At 50.0% G+C, this 21,479-nt stretch overlaps 2 protein-coding genes across 14 annotated transcripts in view; one reads left to right on the top strand and one right to left on the bottom strand.

The window, feature by feature from the left end:
- Positions 1 to 14,621, top strand: part of SLC6A6 (solute carrier family 6 member 6) — a 97,606-nt gene extending 82,985 nt beyond the window's left edge. For 11 of the 13 annotated variants that reach the window (XM_023742227.1, XM_023742300.1, XM_023742249.1 and 8 more), the window contains 5 exons: positions 435 to 566; positions 1,802 to 1,904; positions 2,457 to 2,557; positions 5,129 to 5,299; positions 10,414 to 14,621. In XM_023742227.1, the coding sequence (XP_023597995.1) occupies positions 435 to 566; positions 1,802 to 1,904; positions 2,457 to 2,557; positions 5,129 to 5,299; positions 10,414 to 10,554 (648 nt within the window). In that variant the 3' untranslated portion in view covers positions 10,555 to 14,621. The remainder of the gene's footprint in view (positions 1 to 434; positions 567 to 1,801; positions 1,905 to 2,456; positions 2,558 to 5,128; positions 5,300 to 10,413) is intronic. The other 2 variants (XR_002825845.1, XR_002825840.1) reach the window with 2 other exon arrangements.
- A 5,887-nt stretch (positions 14,622 to 20,508) lies between these two features.
- Positions 20,509 to 21,479, bottom strand: part of GRIP2 (glutamate receptor interacting protein 2) — a 60,824-nt gene continuing 59,853 nt past the window's right edge. Inside the window, exon 30 of the mRNA XM_012558255.1 lies at positions 20,509 to 20,676. Coding sequence (XP_012413709.1) covers positions 20,509 to 20,676 — 168 coding nt within the window. The remainder of the gene's footprint in view (positions 20,677 to 21,479) is intronic.

The raw sequence follows: 21,479 nt of genomic DNA, 5'->3' as shown, positions 1-21,479 counted from the left end.
GAGGTTCAAGTCTGCTCAGAGGTGCCTAGGAAGAAGACCTGGTGATTACTTCCGAAAAATCAGCCACTAAAAACCTCATGGAGCACAGTTCTACTCTGGCACACATGGGGTCACCATGAGTCAAAATCAACTTGATGGCAACTGGGTAACTGGTTTCACGCGGGTCAGTGGGCCAGTGCAGTGTGTGGTGACCACATGGTGCAGGGCGTGGCTCCAGGAGCAGCAGATGAGACTTCCCCCATAGAGAGAGCCTGGAGGACCAGGTTCACACATTTGGACTTGATCCCACCAGCAGATTCCGGACGGAGACCCACCTCTCTGCCCCTTGCCACGCTGCGCTTGTCCCAAGCCTTCCTCTGAGCAGGGGGTGTCAGTGGGCATCTGACACTCAGCCATTCTCTTTGTTTCTCTCTCCCATCTCCTTCCCTCCTCAGTTTGTTGAAGTTGAAGGACAGATCACGTCCTTGGTTGACCTTTACCCATCCTTCCTAAGGAAGCATCGGGAAATCTTCATCGCCCTCGTGTGTTGCGCCAGCTACCTGCTGGGGCTGACAATGGTGACAGAGGTAAGTGGCTCTCCCACCTGGCACAAAAGACTTCCCTCTGCAAGGCTTGGTGCCCTGATACACCCTCAGAGCAGTTCAAGTCCACCCCTGCCCACTAGTGGAGACAGGAAATGGTTGAGAGAACGAGGGTGGGTTGATCACCCAGCCCCCCACCCAGTTCAGGGGGCCTACCCTGGAGGTAGCACAAGGAGGCTCAGGACCGAACAGCTGACCCAAATGTGGTCTACTCAACCCGTAAACTACCCTGCCCCCTTTACCTATTACTGCAGATATTCTCTGCTTTCTGGCCCCTCCCTCCCTTGCCCTGGAAGGCACAGGGAAGGCCAGCTTGGGCCAAAATCCATTATAACAACAGCTCTGTCCCCCACGATTTTGTGTGAGAGCCTTTTTCAGGCCTGGGAAGGCTGGTGGAGCCATTTGCAAGGGTTAATACAGACTTCCCAGGGAAAGAACACAGGCGGTGCCTGGTGTAGATACACCAATTCTCAGGCCAGCATCTTACTGCAGACCACTTGCACAGGGCCAAGGCCTGTGACGTGGGGGTATCTGGCTGATGAGGAGGGCACACTGTTCAGGGTGGTAGGGGCCCCAGGGAGACTCAGTTCAGAATGGGAAAAAGAAGCAGAGAGAGGAAGAGAGCCAGAGTGTCAGAGGCATCAGTAGGTCAGCATGTCTAGTGAAAGGCTAGCCCAGAAAGCAAAAGATGATTAGACTAAGAGAAGATTGCATGCTCTCCCCTCCTCCCCATATTCTCTAGCAAAGGGTTGCATTTAATAATCACCCCCAAACCTCTTAGTCACCACTTTACTTACCAGGAGTAAAAATAAATGTTTTTCTGGAGATGTCTTTGAGAAAACCTTCCATAAAGGCAGATCACAGCTCCATGCACTGAGCAGCTGGATGCCACTGAAGTCTTCTGTGTCTGCTGCAATTGGTTTTAAGCACCACCTTTGAAAGCAGGCTTTAGTGAGGCCATCATTTTTCGTTAGGAAATATATGTTGTTTTGCATTCATTTTTCTGTATGTGTGTTTTTCATTAAATTTTTTAAATATGAAGTTGAGCGTGTTTTTACGTGTTTCTCTTTAAACTGCCTGGCCATAGCTTTTACTCATTTTTTGCTTGGGTTTTATTTTATTTTATTTTATTTCTTATTGATATGCCAGAGCTGTTTATATATGAAGGGAATTAGATACCGAATAACAAATAGGCCTTCTCTGTGGTTTTTTCTTCCCAGGGTGGCATGTATGTGTTTCAACTCTTTGACTACTATGCAGCTAGCGGTGTATGCCTTTTGTGGGTTGCATTCTTTGAATGTGTTACTATTGCCTGGGTATATGGTGAGTACAGATTTTTGCATATCCTTTCTCAAGTTTCTCCTTTGGGACTGTACTTAGAAACTTCAGACACAGAGAATTCTAATAGGGACGCAGCCTGAGTAGAACACAGAGGCCCTTCCTACCTGGACCCTTCCTTTCAAGATTGATCTTCTGCCATGCGAATAATATCTTTGTAGCCACACTACAGATTTTCCCAATGTTGAGGGTGCAAGGTGTGACTATTTTTTTTTGACAAACACGTACTTGGCTATGCAGCGGTATATGATTAATTGCTCTGAGGATCAAGAATGGTCCATTCCAACCTCCTTGAGACCTTGGATTGGCCATGCCAGGATTTGAGGTCTGTCTGTTGTTGCCAGAAAAAGATAGGCAATTTCAGGTAATTTCAGACAAGGATCTGCCACTTTGAGTCTACATGGTGTAGAAGTACAGAGGCCTGGATCAGACCCCAGAGGTGCCCCTCATGGCCCTGGATCCTCTGCTGTGCCGTTCCCAGGGCTGACACTGGCATTGGACACTATGTCACCTTGTACCCACCTCTGTCTCCTGCAGGCGCTGATAACTTTTATAACGGTATTGAGGACATGATCGGCTATCGGCCTGGGCCCTGGATGAAGTACAGCTGGGCTGTTGTCACTCCAGTTCTCTGTGTTGTGAGTTTCATCCTGCCTGGCTGTGGGTGGCCTTTTCTCCTTGGTTCCTGACATTGTCACCTGCTCATCAGCGTCCATTCAGCATCTGCTGAGTGCTGGCCAGTAGCAATCCTAGTGATGAGCTCTGCCTGGGAGAGTGGGGAAGGCTGCTCCCAGAAGGTTACCTTGAGTTGGATTTTGAAGGATAAGGAGGAGACTGTCGGGAAGGACATTCTAGCAGAGGAACCAGCCTGTGCAAAGGCACAGAGTTCTGGAAGAGGAAGGTGTATCTGGGACACTCTGAGAAATTCAGAGATACAAGACTGAGCACATAACCTTTCCCCCAAGCCCTTAAGAGCTCATGAGCTCAGACTGGGTCGTTGGTTAAGTTGAGAATCCGTTGGAACACCTAATAGACAGGTCATGGACATTGGAAATACAATGTTTCTGTGATGGGCTGGGGGTGTCTTAGGGAGGGGAAGTCTCAGCAGAAGTTTGCTCTCGGTTATCTTAAACACGAGGATGCTGTATACCAGCCCAGGACCCAAGGGCAGTGACATGCCATGTTCCTCTTCCCACAAGGGCTATCTTGCCCCTCCATCTTGAAATGTGGCCTTGGAGTGTGCCAGGCACCCTCCTTCGAGGTGCTACTCGGGCTCTGGCAAACGGGAATTCCTTTACAGAAAAAGCTGCTTAACCATCGGTGTTTGAAACCAGTTATGAGCTTCAGAGCTTCTCCCAGGGAAAGACAGCAGCTGCTGTGCCATTGTTGGCTCACAGCACGGGGAGAACAAACGGCAGGGATGTGCCTTGCATTTAGGAACTGGCGCTGAGGGATAAATGGGCCTTCCCCTCAGTGACCTCTGCTCCTAGGGCAGACTAAGTTAACATCGCCATTAACTCACAAGTCACTTCCCCTCTCTGGGCCTCGGTTTCCCCCTTTGTAAAATGAGGAGGCTCTTAAGTGGGACTTGAGGGGCAGCTGGCAACTCGAGGTCATTACTGTTATTATTTAATATGATTATGCCCTTTTCACCTGCAGTACATGTTTTCCCAAGACTATTTTCTCCACAAAAATAAGTAATCGTAGCAGCCAATAACCACAACAGTTAGTGAGACGTTGTTGGAGATGAAGTGAGTTGGGTTCAAGCCCGTGTTCTCATCCTCACTTCATGTTTGTTTGTGGGCAGCTTCTCTCACCTCTGACCCTCAGTTGTCTCCTCTCTCCCTCCCTCAGGAGTTGGCTAAATTAGCAGTAGGCAGTCTTCTGGGAGAGTGGGATGAGGCCCTCCTTGTGGGAGGAGGAGCGTGGCATGGGCAGGTACGGGTCCTGTGTGGGTACGAAGCATCTCTGTGCTTGCATCGCCCTGCCTGAGCCACAGCCTCACACATAAAGACAGAAACGTTGACACAGCCCAGGCATCCGGTAGGTACCCGACAGAAGGTGTCTGGAGCCTAATACTCTCCCTGCCCCCCATCGTCGATTCTGTACTTAAGTAGGTTTATTTAAACCGGTTTCATTCATCAAACTGTAGTTATTAGACAATGAGGATTTAAGTCATTTTCATGTTGTGGATCGATCCAAGACAACCTGAGGTGAAACTCAGAGATAGTCCAATTCCGACCAGAGCAAAAGCCTTGACCTCTAGCCAGCCGAAATGCTCTTCGCCTAGGGAAGTGTGGGCTTTCCGCAGGTTCTGAGGACCAGAGCTGACGCCAGCTGCCTCCCCACTTGTGGGCGCTAATGGCGGTACCACTAGCCTGGGTCAGGGCTGGGCTGTGTCACTGAGCGGGGCAAGGTCCAGGGCCACACCCTGTCCTGGTGGCTGGGCCTAGGGTTCACCCTGCTGTCTGTGACTCAGGGATGGGCAGGCAGCAGCGGTGGGGAGGGGAGAGGAAGCCTTTGATTAGTGCAGCAGCAGTCATTTATTGTACACTCACCGTGTGTACCCGGAACTGCACAAGGTGTTAGAGAAATGGCGGGGGGACATCACAGACGCCCTCATGGACTCAGGGTCTGATCGGGGAGGTGTGTGCTGAAGAAGTGACTATAACCACAGGTAGTTCTGGGAAGGAAAAGTATGCGTGCCTGAGTCTGGGTTGGGCCAGGGCAAGTAAGGCTTCCAAGAGGCAGGGCCACTGGAACTAAGTTAGGATGGAAAGGCATCAGCCAGGTGAAGAGGAGGGGAAAAGAGGGAAGAGCCTGTGCTAAGGCCCTGAGGCAGGTGGCTGAGGAGCTGGAATAAGTCAGGTGGCTGGAGTATAGACACGGAAGAGGGCATGGGAGACAGAAGAGAGAAGAGGGGAAGGATCACAGCTCCTGGCAGTCTTCGCTGGCCAAGTTGAGGAGTTTGGACCATATCCTGAAGGCACTGGGGAGTCATAGAAGGATTTTAAGTAGGAAAGCAACGTGGTCAGATTTGTATTGAACAGAGATCCTTACAGTAGCTGGGTGGAGAGGGATTCAAGGCATAAAGCTGGTCCTTGCCCAAGGAGAAAGGCCCTCCCCTCGGGTTGTGGCCCATGGCCCCACTACCCTGCCCCCTCGCCCCCATGCCAAGGACCCCCCTGACTGCCTCCATCTCTCCGCAGGGATGTTTTATCTTCTCTCTCGTCAAGTACCAGCCCCTGACCTATAACAAAGTCTACGTGTACCCTGACTGGGCCATTGGGCTGGGCTGGGGCCTGGCCCTGTCCTCCATGGTGTGCATCCCCCTGGTGTTCCTCATCTCCCTCTGCCAGGCACGAGGCCCTCTCTCCGTGGTGAGTGAGCACGCGGGGGCCCCAAAGCTGGGAGTCGGGAAGGCTGGCTGGTTCTCAGTTTGCTGTGTGACCTTGAGCCAGTCACTTGCCCTCTCTGAGTCTTGCTGGATGGAGTTGTTGAGATTGTGGGAAGGAGAGTACAACATGGGAAAACGGGGATGAGGTACAATTTACATCAGAGGAGGCTGTGTGGTGGCCTTCAAAGCAGGCCTTTGAGCAAGAGGAGGAATTTGCCAGGCAGAGAGTATGAGAGGGAAGTGTGTTCCTGGATGGGGCACATTGCAGTCATAGGTGGGGAGGTATGACAGTGCTTGGGCAGCAGCAACAAGCCCTGAGGTTTGGTTGATGAAGCTGGAGAGATGGACGTGGCTTTAAGTGCCCCACTAAAGAGCTCAGGCTTTATCCAGGAGCAGTGGGAGCCGGGTACGTAAGGTGGGGAGATGGGCAACAGGCACTGGGATGAAGCTGAGCTCTGCCCAGTTGCCTCCCCTTGCTGTGGAGCCAAGTTTAGGGTAAGCCCAGCACATGCCAGTGTCCTGCCCCAGGATCTGCTGCCGGCTCTGCAGCCAGACCTTGGGAAGCTACCTCTGCCCAGGGCAAACCTCGCTATGCCCAGGCCCCTGGGCCAGCCCATGTTGTACCCCAAATCTCAGCTCCTGCAGCCCTCCACCCCTCCCCCAGCTTTCCTGAGAAACTGCTCTAACAATACTGGAGACTCCAGGCCCTGGCAAAGCCAGGGCTCTTTCCAAGAAATCTTTTTCTCAGAATCGCCCTTAACCTTTGGGCTTGGGCAGGCTCCAAGATGTCCCTGTTTTGTTCTGAGCTGTTTTATTGTTATTCTCTTTTTAAAAATCTGGAGCCAGGATGTCCTGGGCCTGGCTCCTCCTCAGGCCGGGGCACGTTTCCTTATCACAAGGGGATGGCCTGAAGGTGGGGTTGGGACAGCCAGGCCTGGTAGGGGAAAGGGGAGACTGAGCCCACAGGGACCAGCCTTCCGGAGACTGAGGAAGTTGGGGAGTGGCAGGGAGGAAACTATGAAGCTGGGGTGTGGGTGTATCTGAGCCAGTCAGCCCCCGGGTGTTCCTGGAGCGCTAGACCCCCATTGTCTTCTTTTTTTCTTTCAGCAAGACCCCAATATTCAGTCAGACACTGAATGAGCTATCAGTTGTTAAAGTCAGGGGGTAATAGCTACTGCTTTGAGCACCCCAGCTTCTCCCCTAAATATTCCATGCCAACCCAGCCCCTTCCTGGGAGCTTCCAGTATGTCTTCACCCAGAAACTAAAGGGTTAATTTGGGCATAGCAGGTGGGTGTCTAGATGTCTGTTCTGATTTGTCAGTGCCCATAGCAATGACATATTTCAAATATTGGGTCGAGGAAGTGGGGCACCCGCTAACTTAAATTTTTACAATATGTAAAAAAAATGGCGCTAACTATAAAAATGGTGTGGCAGCGGCATCAGACCTCCTCGTCTGACTTCACAAGGGGAAGGAGAGAGAACCATTATCCACATCAGCCCAAAGCTGATTCCTATGAGGTGGAGGTCAAACATACCTCCACCCTCCAAACTTTTCACCAGTTCTGACACCAGCCGTCCCTCCCATGGCACCCTCTACGCCTCTGCTGGGTTCAGTAATTTGTTGCAATGGCCACACAGAACTCACGGACCGTACTAACAGTTATGGGGTTTATTAGGGAAGTAACAGTTACAATTCAGGATCAGGAATGACTCAGGATAAAATTCTTCGATCAGAACTTCTTCTTACCTTCTTCTTAGCTGTGCCCGCAGACAGGCCTCTCTCTGGCCCTTGGCCTCTCAACCCTTTAGTCCCTCTGCCCCTCGGTCCTTGCCCTGCTCGGACAAGTTTTACAAAGCTTTTTAGCTCTGCCAGTAAGTGCCCGAGAGCACCCATTCTGCCAAAAAGCCTCGGCCCAAAGGTGCTCAGGTCTCTCCCTCCATGGGTCGGCACGCCTAGCTATTCCGCCAAGTGCCCAGAGGCACCCCACTCTGCCAGGAAGCCTCCTGCCCAAAGATTCTCAGCTCTCTTGCTCTGTGGATCAGCACACCGATTATAACCACCTCATTCTGTGGGCTGGGAAGCCCACCATGCCATCTCACACCAGTCTCCTGGTTCTGCTGCTGCCGATTCTCTGCCTCTCCTTTTCTACGTCTTGCTCCATCTCCAGTGTCACAGCTATCTCTCTCTTCTGGGTCTCGGAGGTACTCAGCACAGGGACCAAATGTCCAAAGGACGTGCTCCACTCCCATCTCTTCTTCTTGGTGGTAGTGAGGTCCCCCCTTTCCACCTCTGGGATGGCTCATTTTAAGCCTAGAGGGATGGCAAAACTGACCAGTTCCCTTGTTAGGGTTCCATGTAACTTATTTGCATGGTCCAACCCTTACAAAGGTGCCATGCCCCTTATTTGCATTATTGACAAGATATCCAATCCCCTTGGTGGGCCACAAGCCCCTTATTTGCATAGTCCCACCCAATCATTTGGTGGGAGTTATAAGGCCATGGCAAGAAAGGCCATATAAAAGGATCTATTGCACCACACAGTATTGGCACAACCGAAGTTTAGAGGTCTGATCAGCGTGGGCTTGGCATGGGGGAAGGGGGAGGGCACAGGTGAGGAATCCCAGTCTACCCTCGACTCACACCCTTTCCATATCTAGAAGTCTGACCTGACCGTTAACCAAACCCCTGTAAAGCCAGCAGAGCCCCCTGTCTTTGCCCGTGTTCCTCAGGGGCTCCCACCTACACAGGTTGCCAAGGTGTCTCCAGGTACCTCCCAGCCATGACCCTGGCCAGCCCAGCTCTCTCTGTCCTGGGATGACTGTGGCACCTGAGCCTCCCGTCCAAGTGGAGCCTACGTGCCCCCCCACCCAACCCTGGGGTACTGCCTCCTGGCTGTACCTCCGCATTCACACCCATTTTATAGATGTTGAGACTGGGGAGAGTGGGGAAAGAGGAGCAGAAGCTGGCCACTTCCTGCTGGCGTTTCCCCCTGGCCCCTTCACCTGGGCTCTCCAATCTGATCCCTTCAGGGACCAGGAAGCCCCCTGGCTGCTGGCAGTGGACAGGAGAAGGCGCCCTCCATCAGCAACAGGCAGTGATGCTTCTCAGTCCTGGCCAGGAGGGAGTGTGGACCCGAGGTTGCCAGGTCTTGGAGTTTTTCAAGAAAAGATAGAAATCTGGATTTTTAAGTGAAATATTATTATAGCTTTTAATAAGCACCTGATTATAAAAGAAACTAGTACACCTAGATAGAAGGTAAAATGCCTAGAGGGCTACTTGTTTGCAGCTGCTGGCCTATTTAAGTCTCTGGATGGACACTTGGCCAGAGGTGAACTGGGAAGCAGGAGCCCTGGGTTCAAGTAGCTGTTCTACCATTGATTTTCTGGGTGTCCTTGGGGCGAGCTCCTTTTCCACATTGATTCCATGATCAGGTAGCCAACTCAGGGCACAGAAATTACCCTGCCCGGAAGTGGTCTGAGAATTTGAATCCAGCCCACCCTCTGGCTCCTCTCTGCGGGAAGCACAAGCAGTGATCCCCATGTGGTTTTTTTTTGTTTTTGTTTTTTACTTTTGTCTTTAACTTTTTTTTTAAATTTATTTTGTTGTTGCTGAGAATATACACAGCAAGACATACACCAATTCAACCGTTTCTACATGTACAATTCAGTGACACCAATTACATTCTTTGAGTTGTACAAACATTCTCACCCTCCTTTTCCGAGTTGTTCCTCCCCCATTAACATAAACTCACTGCCCCCAAGGTCCTATCTAATCTTTCAAGTTGCTCTTGTCACTTTGATCCCTTATCCAAAACCAAATGCATTGCTATTGAGTTGATGCCAACTAATAGCAACCCTATAGGACAGGGTAGAACTACTCTGTAGGGTTCCCAAGGCTGTAAATCTTTATGGAAGCAGACTGCCACATCTTTTTCCCGCAGAGCTGCTGGTGGGTTCGAACTGCCAACCCTTTGGTTAGCAGCTGAGCACTTAACCACTGTGCCACCAGGGCTCCTTGATTCCATATAGATAGTTCTTAAAAGAACATAATGCTCAAGGCAGACATATTTCACTAGTTTAGCCAGACTATTGTTTAGTTTTGAGAAGACTTTCAGGGGATATTTTTGATTTAAGGTTTCAAGATTATATGGTCCCTGCTCTTTTAAGACGAAGCATAAGGAGAAGAGTGGAATGCCTGCAGAGTCAGGAGCCCTCTCTGGGATAAGGCAAGAAAAGTAGCTTGTGGGAGGGTGAGAGGAGTTGAGTTTGTCCTTGGGGAAGGTGAAAGTCATGGGAGGCTTAAGACAGTTATGCAGCCTGTTGTTAGTTGCCATCAAGTTGGCTCTGATTTACGGTGGCCCCTCTGTACAGCAGAACGCAATTCTGCTTGGACCTGCTCTATCTTCATGAACATTGGTATGCTCAAGTCCATTGTTGTGGCCACTGCGTATTTGGAGTGCCTTCCAACCTAAGGAGCCCATCTTCCAGCACTGTATCGGGCAATGTTCTATTGTGATCCATAGGGTTTTCATTGGCTAATTTTTGGAAGTAGATTGCCAGGTCTTTCTTCCTGGTCTGTCTTAGTCTAGAAGCTCTCTGAAACCTGTCCACCATGGGTGACCCTGCTGGTATTTGAAATACCGGTGGCATAGCTTCCAGCATCATAGCAACACACAAACCACCAAAGTAGGACAGACAGACAAATTGCTGAAACTTGGCTGCTTTGCAAGTCAGAGAAATCAAGGGAAGGGACTGGCAGGGAGGCATATTTCAGCTCCATAGGAGAAAGAAGCCACAGCATGGAGGTTGAGGCCCCCAGACATGTAAGCAGAGGCTGGCCAGGAATTCTGCCCTGATTCAAGCCTAGAAGGCACTGTAGTTCAGCCCCTTCATTTCCCAAGAGGATGAAAAAGGGAGGGGCCTGTCGGGTCACTATGAGTCGGAATTGACTCGACGGCGATAGGTTTGGTTTTGGCTAGAGAGAGCAGTTGGATGAAGGCCACACAGCACAGGAGCAGGACCAGAGGAGGTAGATGACGAGGTGACAAGGTGATGAGGGAACCAGGCCTCTGATTTTTCCTCCCTTCCTTTTGCAGCGATTCAAGTACCTGCTGACCCCGAGGGAACCCAACCGCTGGGCTGTGGAGCACGAAGGGGCCCTCCCCTACAACTCGTCCTCCACTGTCAATGGCGTTCTCATGAAGCCGACCCACATCATTGTGGAGACAATGATGTGAGCTCTCGGGTCGACAGGCCGCTTTCCTGCTGTTTACTAACATTAGATTCTCATAGGACCAGGTTTACAGAGCTTTACATTTGCACTAGGATTTTTTTTTTTTTAATTGTCACAGAAAATGTTATCGTGTGTGTGTGTGTCTGTGTGTGTGTGTGTGTGTGTGTGTGTGTTGTGCGTATGTGTTTTGTTTTGATCTGGGGATATTTTGTACAAAAAGAACCCCCGCCACCCCGGGCAGATATCTGGGGAGCGACAGAGCTTTCGTACCGAATTAGATGTATTTTATGGGAACTTGTTAAATTTTTCTCTGTATTTTTTTTTTTTTTACATCTAACTATATATACACTTAGAGATTGTTGTACACTTGACCGCTTGAATTGATCTTCTTGCCAGCAATAGATCTAATTTCAAAAGCAATTCTTCGGTGCTTGTGTAGCTGGCAGAATGTTCTGCCCCAAACACCCAGGGTGGAATTTCCCTGAGGCAGCAGACCTACTTCAAAGGTGTAGTACCTTCCAAAGCCTGGTTCAGGTGGAAGAAAACAGCAGGGGAGAGGGCCCCACCAGCAGGCCAAATCCAAAGGGGCTGAAGGAAAGTAGGGTCATAAGGTGACACCTTATTAAACTGGTCCTGAGCCCCAAAGAGATGCCAAAATACCGAACCAATCCCTCCAAGAAAGATGAGGCCTTCTTCAAGAGCCTGATTCTGAGAGCAGTGGAAACCATTGCACCAGGAGCCAAATCCCACCTTCTACTTTGAATTTGAGAGAGGATTGTGTGTAGGACTGTCAGCACCATTTATCTAAGAGGGAGAAGCGAGAGATCTGAGAGAGCCAGTGAGAATGAGCTTGGGTTTGGGAGCCGTTGTGAGGCTCCATACTAGACTCAGAGGAGGCAAGGCCAGGGCGCGGTCCTTCCTGGGTTTCCTTGGGTGTATCTGTTGCACTGGATAGGGAACATGGTAGATTCAGGTTGCTCCTCTGGGAGCTGCCTGTGGTAAACTTGATGTGTATGTAGTTAGGGACGGGGTGAGGCAGGAGGGCATGTGGACCAAAGGGCATGGGGCCCGCGTTTGGATGTGTTGCTGTGGCTAGGGGTGCTTTTCCTTCCTCATCTCCCCACCCTCAATTCTGACCTCACCTCCCAGAGGCTGGGAAACCCCTGACCAGCTTTTGTTAAAGACACATTCCCGGGGCTGCCCTAGCTCCTAGCAAGGAATGCCAAGAACGTCTTTTGAGGTTGGATCTTGGATTCAGATCAAGTGCTCTTCAAAGCAGGAAGTGCTCTCCTCCTTCCCCTCCTCCTCCCAGTTCAGGGCCAAGTGCAGCCCTCGGTGCAGCCCTGGGATATAATAAAACTCTCCATTTCAAAACCCTTCAATAGATGGTGTCAGACATACTCTATGTGGGGACTGAGGAGATGGGTAGGGGAGAGTTATCGAGGAGGTTGGACTTGTCCAGGGGGCTGGCACCCCAGAACTGGCTTGACCAACAGCCTTATGCAGAGTGGACTTCCTTCTTGAACCAGGAAAGAAGGTACGACACCTTTAAAATCACACCTACAGACACCACTCTCAACTTGCCCCCATTTGGATATAAACCGTGCCATTTAAACAGTCGCTTGCAAGTTCAGAGTCTAGACTAAGCAGAAACATTGTCAAGTCCAAAGGCAGCGACTGCCTGGAGGGGTGTGGAGAGTGAAGTCTGTCTCAGGTTTTCCGAGCAGGAGCTCTCTGGACCCCGGAATCCACCAGATGCAGGAAGTAGAGGAGCCTTGGTGTCCCTCTCCCAAGGGCAGAGGCAATGCCAAACCTCGTCTTTGGCAAGTATACACATTTGCTGTTTCCAAAGCTATATACTCTGCCAAACGGCATCCAATCTTATTCCAAAGCGTGAACAATTCTAACGTGTTCCTGTTTTTCTGTGTATTTATGTTTGCCGCCATGTCTGGTTTTATTTTACTGTGTTGTCCTAATTTGAGTAGCAATGTGACCTATTTTCTTTTGTCTTATGGAACTTTAGTAAACTAACCACTGTCATGATTGGGGACAGGTGACATGTGGGTGAGTAGCAGGGCTTGGCGAGCTGTGGCTACCTGGGCATTTATGGTCATTTCAGTCCGCAACATCTCCCCCCACCTCCCACCGGGGATTTGCACCCTAGGTGAGAGGCTGCAGTATTTTGGGTTGGTAGGCAAATTGCAACATTCTGGAAATCGCCTGAGGAAGGCGTCTTCTTATAAGTTTCCCAGACCAAATTCTAGACCAAAGACACATGCAGACCAAGTCTCCAAGCCACCAGGCTCTGCCTGGAAGGAGGTTGCCACTCTTCCCAAGCCCGGTCCTTAACCCCCTCCTGGGGCACCTGTCTCCAATACAATCCCTCTTCCCCAACCCTTGGCTCTTGCGAACCTCCAGAACTTGGCTCTATGAGTACAATGTGTAACAATGCTCAACTTTTATGTCTCCATATAAATGAAACTTTTCACTAGAGCTCATGACTCTAGTCCACCTGTCTCTGGAGAATGGCCAGATCTGGAAGGGAGGGAGGACGGAGTCAAAAGAATTTCTTCAAGATGCAGAAATGGGAAAGGATCCTAGGATAAATCCCCCCAGGCAGATCAGCTGAGTTAGTCACTGCGGTCGGGGATGGCCAGTGATGGAGAGACCTCAAGGCCCCTAATCCAACACCCTTGAAAAATGGGGAAACTGAGGCCCAGAGAAGGGAAAGGACTTTTGCACAGAAAGCTGGGACCTGAACTGGACTTTGTCAACTACAACTTCCGGCTCTTCTGATCTGGGGCACTGAGTGTGAAGGTGTGACCTGGACTAAATCTGTGGCATTCCTCAGTGCCCTCCCTGACAGCCATGGATGAGCCTTCACGGAAGAGGAAACACCAGCCCCCAGTGTTGAGGGGTGAGGTGAGCAACACCCCACCCCCTTCAACCATCCTTAGCTGGCTGGACCCCAAGCTGTGGCCCAGGGAGGCAGGCGCCCTAAGCCTCATCTACCCTGGTCTTACACCAACCCTCCTTCTTCCTGACGTTCCTCTGTGAGATAGGAATTGCACACAAGGAAACTGAGGCCCAAGGAAGTGAGTTGGTGTGCAAGAAGTACACTCCTTAGCCAATGTTTAAATGAAGGCCCCTCGGCTCCACACTCACCCTGGGGCCATATGGGAAATACCCAGCCTCAGTCTTGGTTAATTTTCCCTCTCACTATCCTTTGTGTGATGGGCAGTTCCTCTCTATCCCCTGGTCCTTGGTTCTCCCCCTACATCCCCAGCACACTCCAGAAGACATGGTGAAGCACAACGGGAGAACATGTCCCCAGGGCACTCTTGTACCACAGCCAGCATCTGCCAACACTGCCCTTGTGGAATGGGGAAATGCTCTGGGCAGCCAGGGCTGAAGCCAGACTCACCTCCCTGCCCCACAAGACTCAGACAGTGAGCCTGAGAAGGACCCAAGAGAGACCCTCTTCAGGTGCCTGGAGATCCTATCCAGCCCTCAGACCCAAGCCCAGGTGGTCCAGGGCTTGCTGCCCATGCAGATGCTGTAAAGAACACTTGGTGCAAAAATCCAACAATGCAAAACCCCAAAACAAAAGCAAAACCCAGATTTCAAAACTTGGAGAGGGGCGTGGGCGACCCAGAGGCCCGGGGACAGCATCCCTTTCTCTCATCCTCTTTCCCTCTCCCCCAGTGCCTGATCCCGGAATGCATCTTGTTTCAATAGGAAGCTATTTTCACTGTTCTCGCGTGGATGTCACTACATACCGATTGGACATGTTCCCTGCGGGATGGAGCATCTTGTTATGTATATTTGGCTTCAGGTGGACATGTTGGCTCCATTTTTTTTTTTTTTTAACCCAGTTAATTTTCCAATTCCTAGCAACTGTGACTCTGTATTTAGCACAAGGGAAAGCTGAGAACGTGGGTCTTGCCTCCTTCCAGAAATATGTCTGGCTCATCAGGACTTGTTTTGTTTTTAAACCTCAAAATATTTTTAAGATATTTTAAACTTTTTTAAACAAAATCAACCAACGGGAGATCTCCTGAAGAGGAAGCTTTGTATTTGAACAAGATCCTTGGTGTGTAAATTCATTCTTGCAGTATACAAGCTTTTGTGTATAAATGTTTTATGATATGAATCTCTGTATTTTGCAGGGTTTTTTTTTCTCTTTTGCTTTTTAGATAAATATGTATATTGATATTTTAAATTCATCTTTGCTTTTTTTAGAGGAGTTTGTAATCACCTTATAACATGAAAATAAACATTTCGTTTTTAAAATCCGACACGTGTGGATTCTGGTTTTGTGAGACTGTTTTCTTCACGTTTGGCGGGTGCTTTACAGTTTGTAAAGGACTTTGAATCCCACCCCAGAATACTCTTGAAGGTGAGTATTATTTCCAAGGCTCATAGAGAGGAAGTAGTTTGTTCAAGGTCACACAGCAATGCGGTAAATACCCTGACTTGCATCCAGGTCCTCAGACACCTGGGTCTGTTCCAGCAGGTTCTAGGGCTACTGATTCAAGCCCAGCTCTGTGAGCTGAGAGATGACACACACATCACCTGAGCCTGAGTTTCCCCATCTGGAATAAACTGTGGGATGATTAGAGATGACATCGTAGAGCATTTAGAAGCTCGAGTGAGGAGACTTCCTTCCCTCTTTTCAGCCCAGGGTTACCCATCTGGAGGCAGGGACAGAAGCCCTGGAGGTCCAGGAAGGGATGTGGGAGAGGTGCCTCGGCGGGGGGTGGGGGGGAACCTGAACTGCCAACCTTTTGGCTAGTGGTGGAGCACTTAACCATTTGTGCCACCCAGGGACTCCTATTACTTTACTTCAAATAATTTGGCCTTTGTCCTTGGTTTCTGAGTGGTAACTCTTGTTAGGTGCCGTCGAGTTGGTTCCAACTCATAGAAACCCTATGTACAGCAGAATGGAACACTGGCCGGTCCTGTGCCAGCCTCACAATCCTCGTTATGCTTGAGCCCATTGTTGCAGCCACTGTGTCAGTCCATCTTGTTGAGGGTCTTCCTCTTTTTCACTGACCCTCTACTTTACCAAGCATGATGTCCTCCAGGGACTGGTGCCTCCTGATAACATGTCCAAAGTATGTGAGATGAAATCTCCCCATCCTTGCTTCTAATGAGCATTCTGGCTGCACTTCTTCTAAGACAGTCCATGTCTTCTGGAAGTCCATGGTATATTCAATATTCTTCACCAACACCATAATTCAAATTCATCAATTCTTCTTTGGTCTTCCTTATTCATTGTCCAGTTTTCACATGCATATAAGACGATTGAAAACACCATGGCTTGGGTCAGGCGCACCTTTGTCCTTAAAGTGACATCTTTGCCTTTTAACACTTTTAAGAGGTCTTTTGCAGCAGATTTGCCCAATGCAATGAGTCGTTTGATTTCTTTACTGCTGCTTCCATGAGTGTTGACTGTGGATCCAAGGAAAATGAAATGCTTGACAACTTCAGTATTTTCTCCATTTATCATGATGTTGCTGATTGGTCCAGTTGTGAGAATTTTTGTTTTCTTTGTGTGAGATATAATCCATACTGGAGGCTGTGATCGTTGATCTTCATCAGTAAGTGCTTCAGGTCCACTTTCAGCAAGCAAGGTTGTGTCATCTGCATATTGCAGGTTGTTAGTGAGTCTTCCTCCAATCCTGATGCCACATTCTTCTTCATATGGTCCAGCTTCTTGGATTATTTGCTCGGCATACAGATTGAATAAGTATGGTGAAAGGATGCAACCCTGACACACACCTTTCCTGACTTTAAACCATGCAGTATCCCCCTGTTCTGTCCGAACAACTGCCTCTTGATCTATGTACAGGTTCCTCGTGAGCACAATTAAGTGTTCTGGAATTTCCATTCTTTACAATGTTATCCATAATTTGTTATGATCCACACAGTCTAATGGTAAAATGATCTTCAGCAAAACTGAATGATAGCTCTAAACCCTTGGAATTTCCTGAGTAGTTGAGATGCCTTTGTTATCTAAACCTCTAGACCCCACGGGGTCGGGGTGGGGGGGGTGGTTTGTGCTAATGGTTAGGGGCTGGCCTGACCAGAAAGACCACCACATGGCCTGATATCATCGGACCTCAGGGCTGGGGAGGGCTGACCCAATCAAGTTTGACTGAGGTAATGAAGCCAATAAAAGCTTTGGATACGGTTGCTCCATGGGCTTCCTGGTTGGTAAAAGACATTGAAATACATGGGAGAGTAGTGTGCCCCTTGGAACATGGAAGCTTCCTGCTGGTAACCCTCGCAGACCTTGTCCTAGGTATGGGTCTCTTCATTTGTATCCCTTTTTTGCTATAAAAAAGCTGTAACTTTAAGCAAAGCACTTTCTGTGAGTTCTGTGAGTTGTTCCAGTGAATTATCGACCCCAATGGAGTAGCGGGAACCGGCAGGTCAAAAGTGAGGGAGCCCAGAGGCGGTTCCTGAGCTTGTAGCTAGTATCCTGAAGGGGTAGTGGGAAATCCCAAATTCGTAGCCAGCAAGTCAGAAGTGAGGGTGTTGTGTGGGTTCCCACCCTTGCTCTTGGTGTCTGCCTGTTTGGCAGTCTGAGGGGCAGTGTCCTTTTAACTTGTGAGGTCTGGGCTAGCTCCGAGTGGCTAGGGTAAGAGAAGTGCTGCATGGGCAGCTGGTGTCAGAACTGAACAGAGAAAAGTGGGAATTTCTTATATTTTCATAGTTGAGGACAGAATAGTGAGATTCTGAGATTTCAGCATGACTCAGGGGACACAATTCAATCCATAACAGGCAAGTTCCTTGTACCTGGTTTCTTCATCTGTAACGTGGCAATGATGACAGATCCTACTTCTGAGGCTACTGGGAGGATCCAGCGAGTTCATGCAAAAGAGCAGGCTGCTGTGTCCTGATCTCTCCCACTCTCAGTCTATCCAGCCTGGCCCACACCTCTCTCCCTGTTCCGGAAGTGCCCCTGAGCCCTCACCCTCCCAGCACTAGGAAGAGCAGCAATGCCCCATGCACAACACTGAGGCGTTGGCACCTCGCTCCCCTGCCCTAGCCAAATAAGCACACACTATGGAGTCCCCAGGTGGTGCAAACAGCTAATGCACTCGGCTCCTAACCAAAAGGTTGTTGGCTCTAGTTCATCCAGAGGTGCCTTGGAAGAAAGGCCTGATGATCTACTTCCGAAAGACCAGCTACTGAAAACCCTGTGGAGCACAGTTCTCTGCTGACACACATGGGGTTGCCATGAGTAGGAGTCGATGCTGCTGGCAATTGGTTTTTATTTTTATTTTTTAGTCGCCACGTAAGTTGTCCAGCCTCTGGTTACACCCCTCCCAGAATGGGTGCTTACTCCCTTCCTGCACAGCTGGTGAGAAGACGCTCTTCCACCCACACAGGGCTGTGAGTCCCCAGGTGAGGCCTGAGAACCACTCAGCTGACCCGGCCTTGGATGCCTGTGGGGATGGAGGCAGCAGCCAAGGCCCCAGGCTCTCTTCTCCCAGTCCCTTTCTTCCCCACCCAGGCTAAAGAGTTTCCTACTGCAGACCATCACTCACCTGCTTCGGTGGCTTCCCCTGCACTTAGAATAGAAGCCATACTCCCTACCAAGCCTCATGATTGGGCCCCTGAGACCTTCTAGGCCTCCGTTCTCTTCCTCAAACCCTCCAAGCTCATTCCCACCTCAGGGCCTTTGGATTTGCTATTCCCTCTTCCTCTAGGTCTTCACAGGGCCAGCTCCTGTCTTTCAGGTCTCATCATACAATGTTACCCCTTCAGAGAAGCCCTCCTGACCCCCTGTGCTAAAGCCCACCTCCTTCCCCAAGTCACTATCCTTGTCTGTCTTCCACTAGAATATAAGACCATGCAGACAGGACCTCATCTGTCTTGTTCATGTTGTATTCCCAGGGGCTAGAATGATGCTTAGGACACAGCAGAGTTTTTGAGTAAATGGAATGAGTGCATGAATGAATCAATCAAAAGCAGGTGAGATGTCGCAAGATCCTGCCTGTGCTCCAAGCAGAAGCTAACTCTTGCCAACTTATGGTAAAAAGAAAAAATAGACACCTGCTCCAGGTGCAATTTAAATAATTTTATTTTTTTAGAAAATCATTCTAATAGCCTCTACCCCACTCCCAAGTCACTGCAACCTGGGTGGGCAAGATTTCCACGCCCCCAGACAGGCCCCTAATGACCTTTGTAATGCAGCCACTTGCCATGTTGTGCTTCCCAAAAGCCCTAAGAAAACCCCACATAGAAAAATACTTTACAAGGAATATGCTCTAATTCAGCTAGAGAAAAATACAGCTTTACGGGGCTGGGGGCATGTCACAGGGGTTGTACCCAAAATGCATAGGCAGGCAGGAGGTTCACCAGGGAGGGGAGTCGGGGAAGGTCAAGTCTGGGGTGAACAATTCCCCTAAGAAGCCAGAGAAATATTGCATATGAGAAGGCCTGGCAGCAGCGAGGAAACCCATCACAGGCCTGGCTGCATATGTCTGGGAGGATGGCTGAGACCTGGAGTTTGAGGAGGGATGGGGGGCATTGGTCGGAGTCAGGATGCATCGTTCCTCACCTGGAGGCCCCTGAGTGTCCTGTCCAGCCCTGCTACTTGACAGGGGCACAGAAAGGCTGGGCCCCTTGCCTAAGATCACACAGAGATGCCTTGGAAGAAAGGCCTGGTGATCTACTTCTGAAAAATCAGCCATGGAAAACCCTATGGAGCACAGTTCTACTCTGACACACATGGGGGTCACCATGAGTTGGGGCCAAGTGGATAGCAGCTGGTTTAATGACCACCTTGGGCACCGTTGCCATTGGGCAGGAGAGCATGTTCCATCTTTTCTAGCCCGTCTCTCTTTTTCTTCATCTCTGTGCCTCTCCCCCTCGCTCCCCCTGATCACTGATGTGGGTATCGGAGAAGCACTGTGTGATCACAGGTATCATATATGTATCATAGTTCCATGGTTTCCAATCTTCATTGAAATGGCAGGTGAGTGGAACCTCTTGGTCCCAAAATTATCCCCTCCTGCATTGAGGCTTGGGCTGAGAGGCATGTGTGTGCAGATGGGTCAGTGACCCTGGGCCCTAAAAAAGACACAGGAGAGGCTGAGAGCCAGAAGCCAGAACCTGAGCTGCCCAAGGAGCCCAGAAACACAGTCTCAAATCACAGGAGCTCCAGACCAGAGAAGCTGGAACGACAGAATCACCGACTTTCTGAGACCAAGGACCAGTGCTTCCTGGGATCACAGATATTCCAGCTCAGAGTCTCGTAAGCGGAGATGCAATTCCTAAACACCAGCATTCTGGAGCCTGGGAAGGGCTGAGCTCCTACTCAGAGCAGCATCCTTCCTGGTGGCACATGCTCCGTATGATGTGGCCTCCCACCCTCACCTTGAATGCGCCCCTTGTCAGGAAACTCACCACCTGCGTGGTGTGCTGATATGCATGGGGCTGAGTCCATGTGGATGCATCCCCAGGATGTCCATGATTGCACTAGGGGGTCCGTGATTACACCAGCTCCCAATTGCTCAGCTCCTGGGACAAGGAACTCCCCCCTTCCTGGAGGGAAGTCACCCTCCCTGGAAGCTCATTCTAGCTCCATGGTTTCGGCTGGGAGAAGACACTCCCTACACTTAGCTGGGTGGTCCCCCTGCCTGTGACCCTTCCAAGGAGGTCCAGTGGGGACTTCTGGCTGAGAAGCCTATCCTCAACCCCTCCTCCCCGGCATCTTGGAGACCCGGCTTGACAAAAGATCCAGATGTCACTCCAGCTGCAGCAGAGAGCCCCCTGCCTGGCACCCAGTCCCCGTGGCACCAGAGAACAGACACAGTCCCATCCCCGGCTCAGAGCCTGCCCAGCAGACAGATGCACGAACAGGTGGCCACTTCTCCAGCTGGGCTACAGGTTTGGCTGGGAGCCAGGATTCCCTCCATGGGTGTCGGACCATGAGCTCACTTCACAGCATGCGGGGGCTGCGGGGGCTGCGGGGGCCCGGTGTGCACGGGGGCCTGCTGGCCTGGGCCAACGGGTCTCGGCTGACCACCAGCTCCAGGATGTCCCCCGCCTCAGCCAGGAGTGGCACCGTCAGGCAGCAGTCAAAGTCCCGTGTGCGGACGTGATTGACCTGAAGAGGGTACAAACCAGGGACAGAACTGGGTCAGCTAAGCCTGGGGTAGGGGGAGACTATGGCATTTCCTAAAATGCCAGCCCCATCTCTATCCAGACCCAAGGGCAAATCATAACACACACCTATGGAGGAAGTCATTCTTCACTTAACTCTCTTTCAATCTTTATCACAGAGAAAACCCTGGGGAGGTGCTAATACATCTTTTACACTTCTCTAGCACTTGCTTCTCTTTCTTTGTAACGCACAAGAGCAAACCACGCACAGAGATCCTCCTGACCAGAATGGAGGGCCATTGCCTTGTTTCCGTGTATGTGTAGTTAACATAGACCTTCTATTTTAAGCAAGGGGTGCTGGATTTTCCCTCCTAATTGTGAATAGAACTCCCCTTTTAAAATATGTTTAAAAACTCTATCAGTAGAGAAAACATACATTAAGTATTATCCCTGGGGGGTGTGAACAGTTAATGCTCTCAGTTGCTAAGCGAAAGGTTAGAGGTTTGAGTCTTGGAAGAGACTTGGAAGAAAGACCTGGTGATCTACTTCCAAAAATTCAGCCATTGAAAACCATATGGAACACAGTTCTACTCTGACATACATGGAGTTGCCATGAGTCAGAATCAACTTGTCATGGTTTGAATCATGTCCCCCAAAAAATGTGTGTATCAATTTGGCTAGGCAATGATACCTGGTACTGTGTGATTTTCCTGTATGTTGTAAACCTGCCTCTATGTTGTTAATGAGGGAGGATGGGTGGCAGTTGTGTTAGTAAGGCAGGACCTGATCTACAAGACTGGATTGTGT

This window comes from Trichechus manatus, unplaced genomic scaffold (genome assembly GCF_000243295.1).
Source record: "Trichechus manatus latirostris isolate Lorelei unplaced genomic scaffold, TriManLat1.0 scaffold00001, whole genome shotgun sequence".
Lineage (NCBI taxonomy): Eukaryota > Metazoa > Chordata > Mammalia > Sirenia > Trichechidae > Trichechus > Trichechus manatus.
This window is presented reverse-complemented; position numbering and strand designations above follow the sequence as displayed.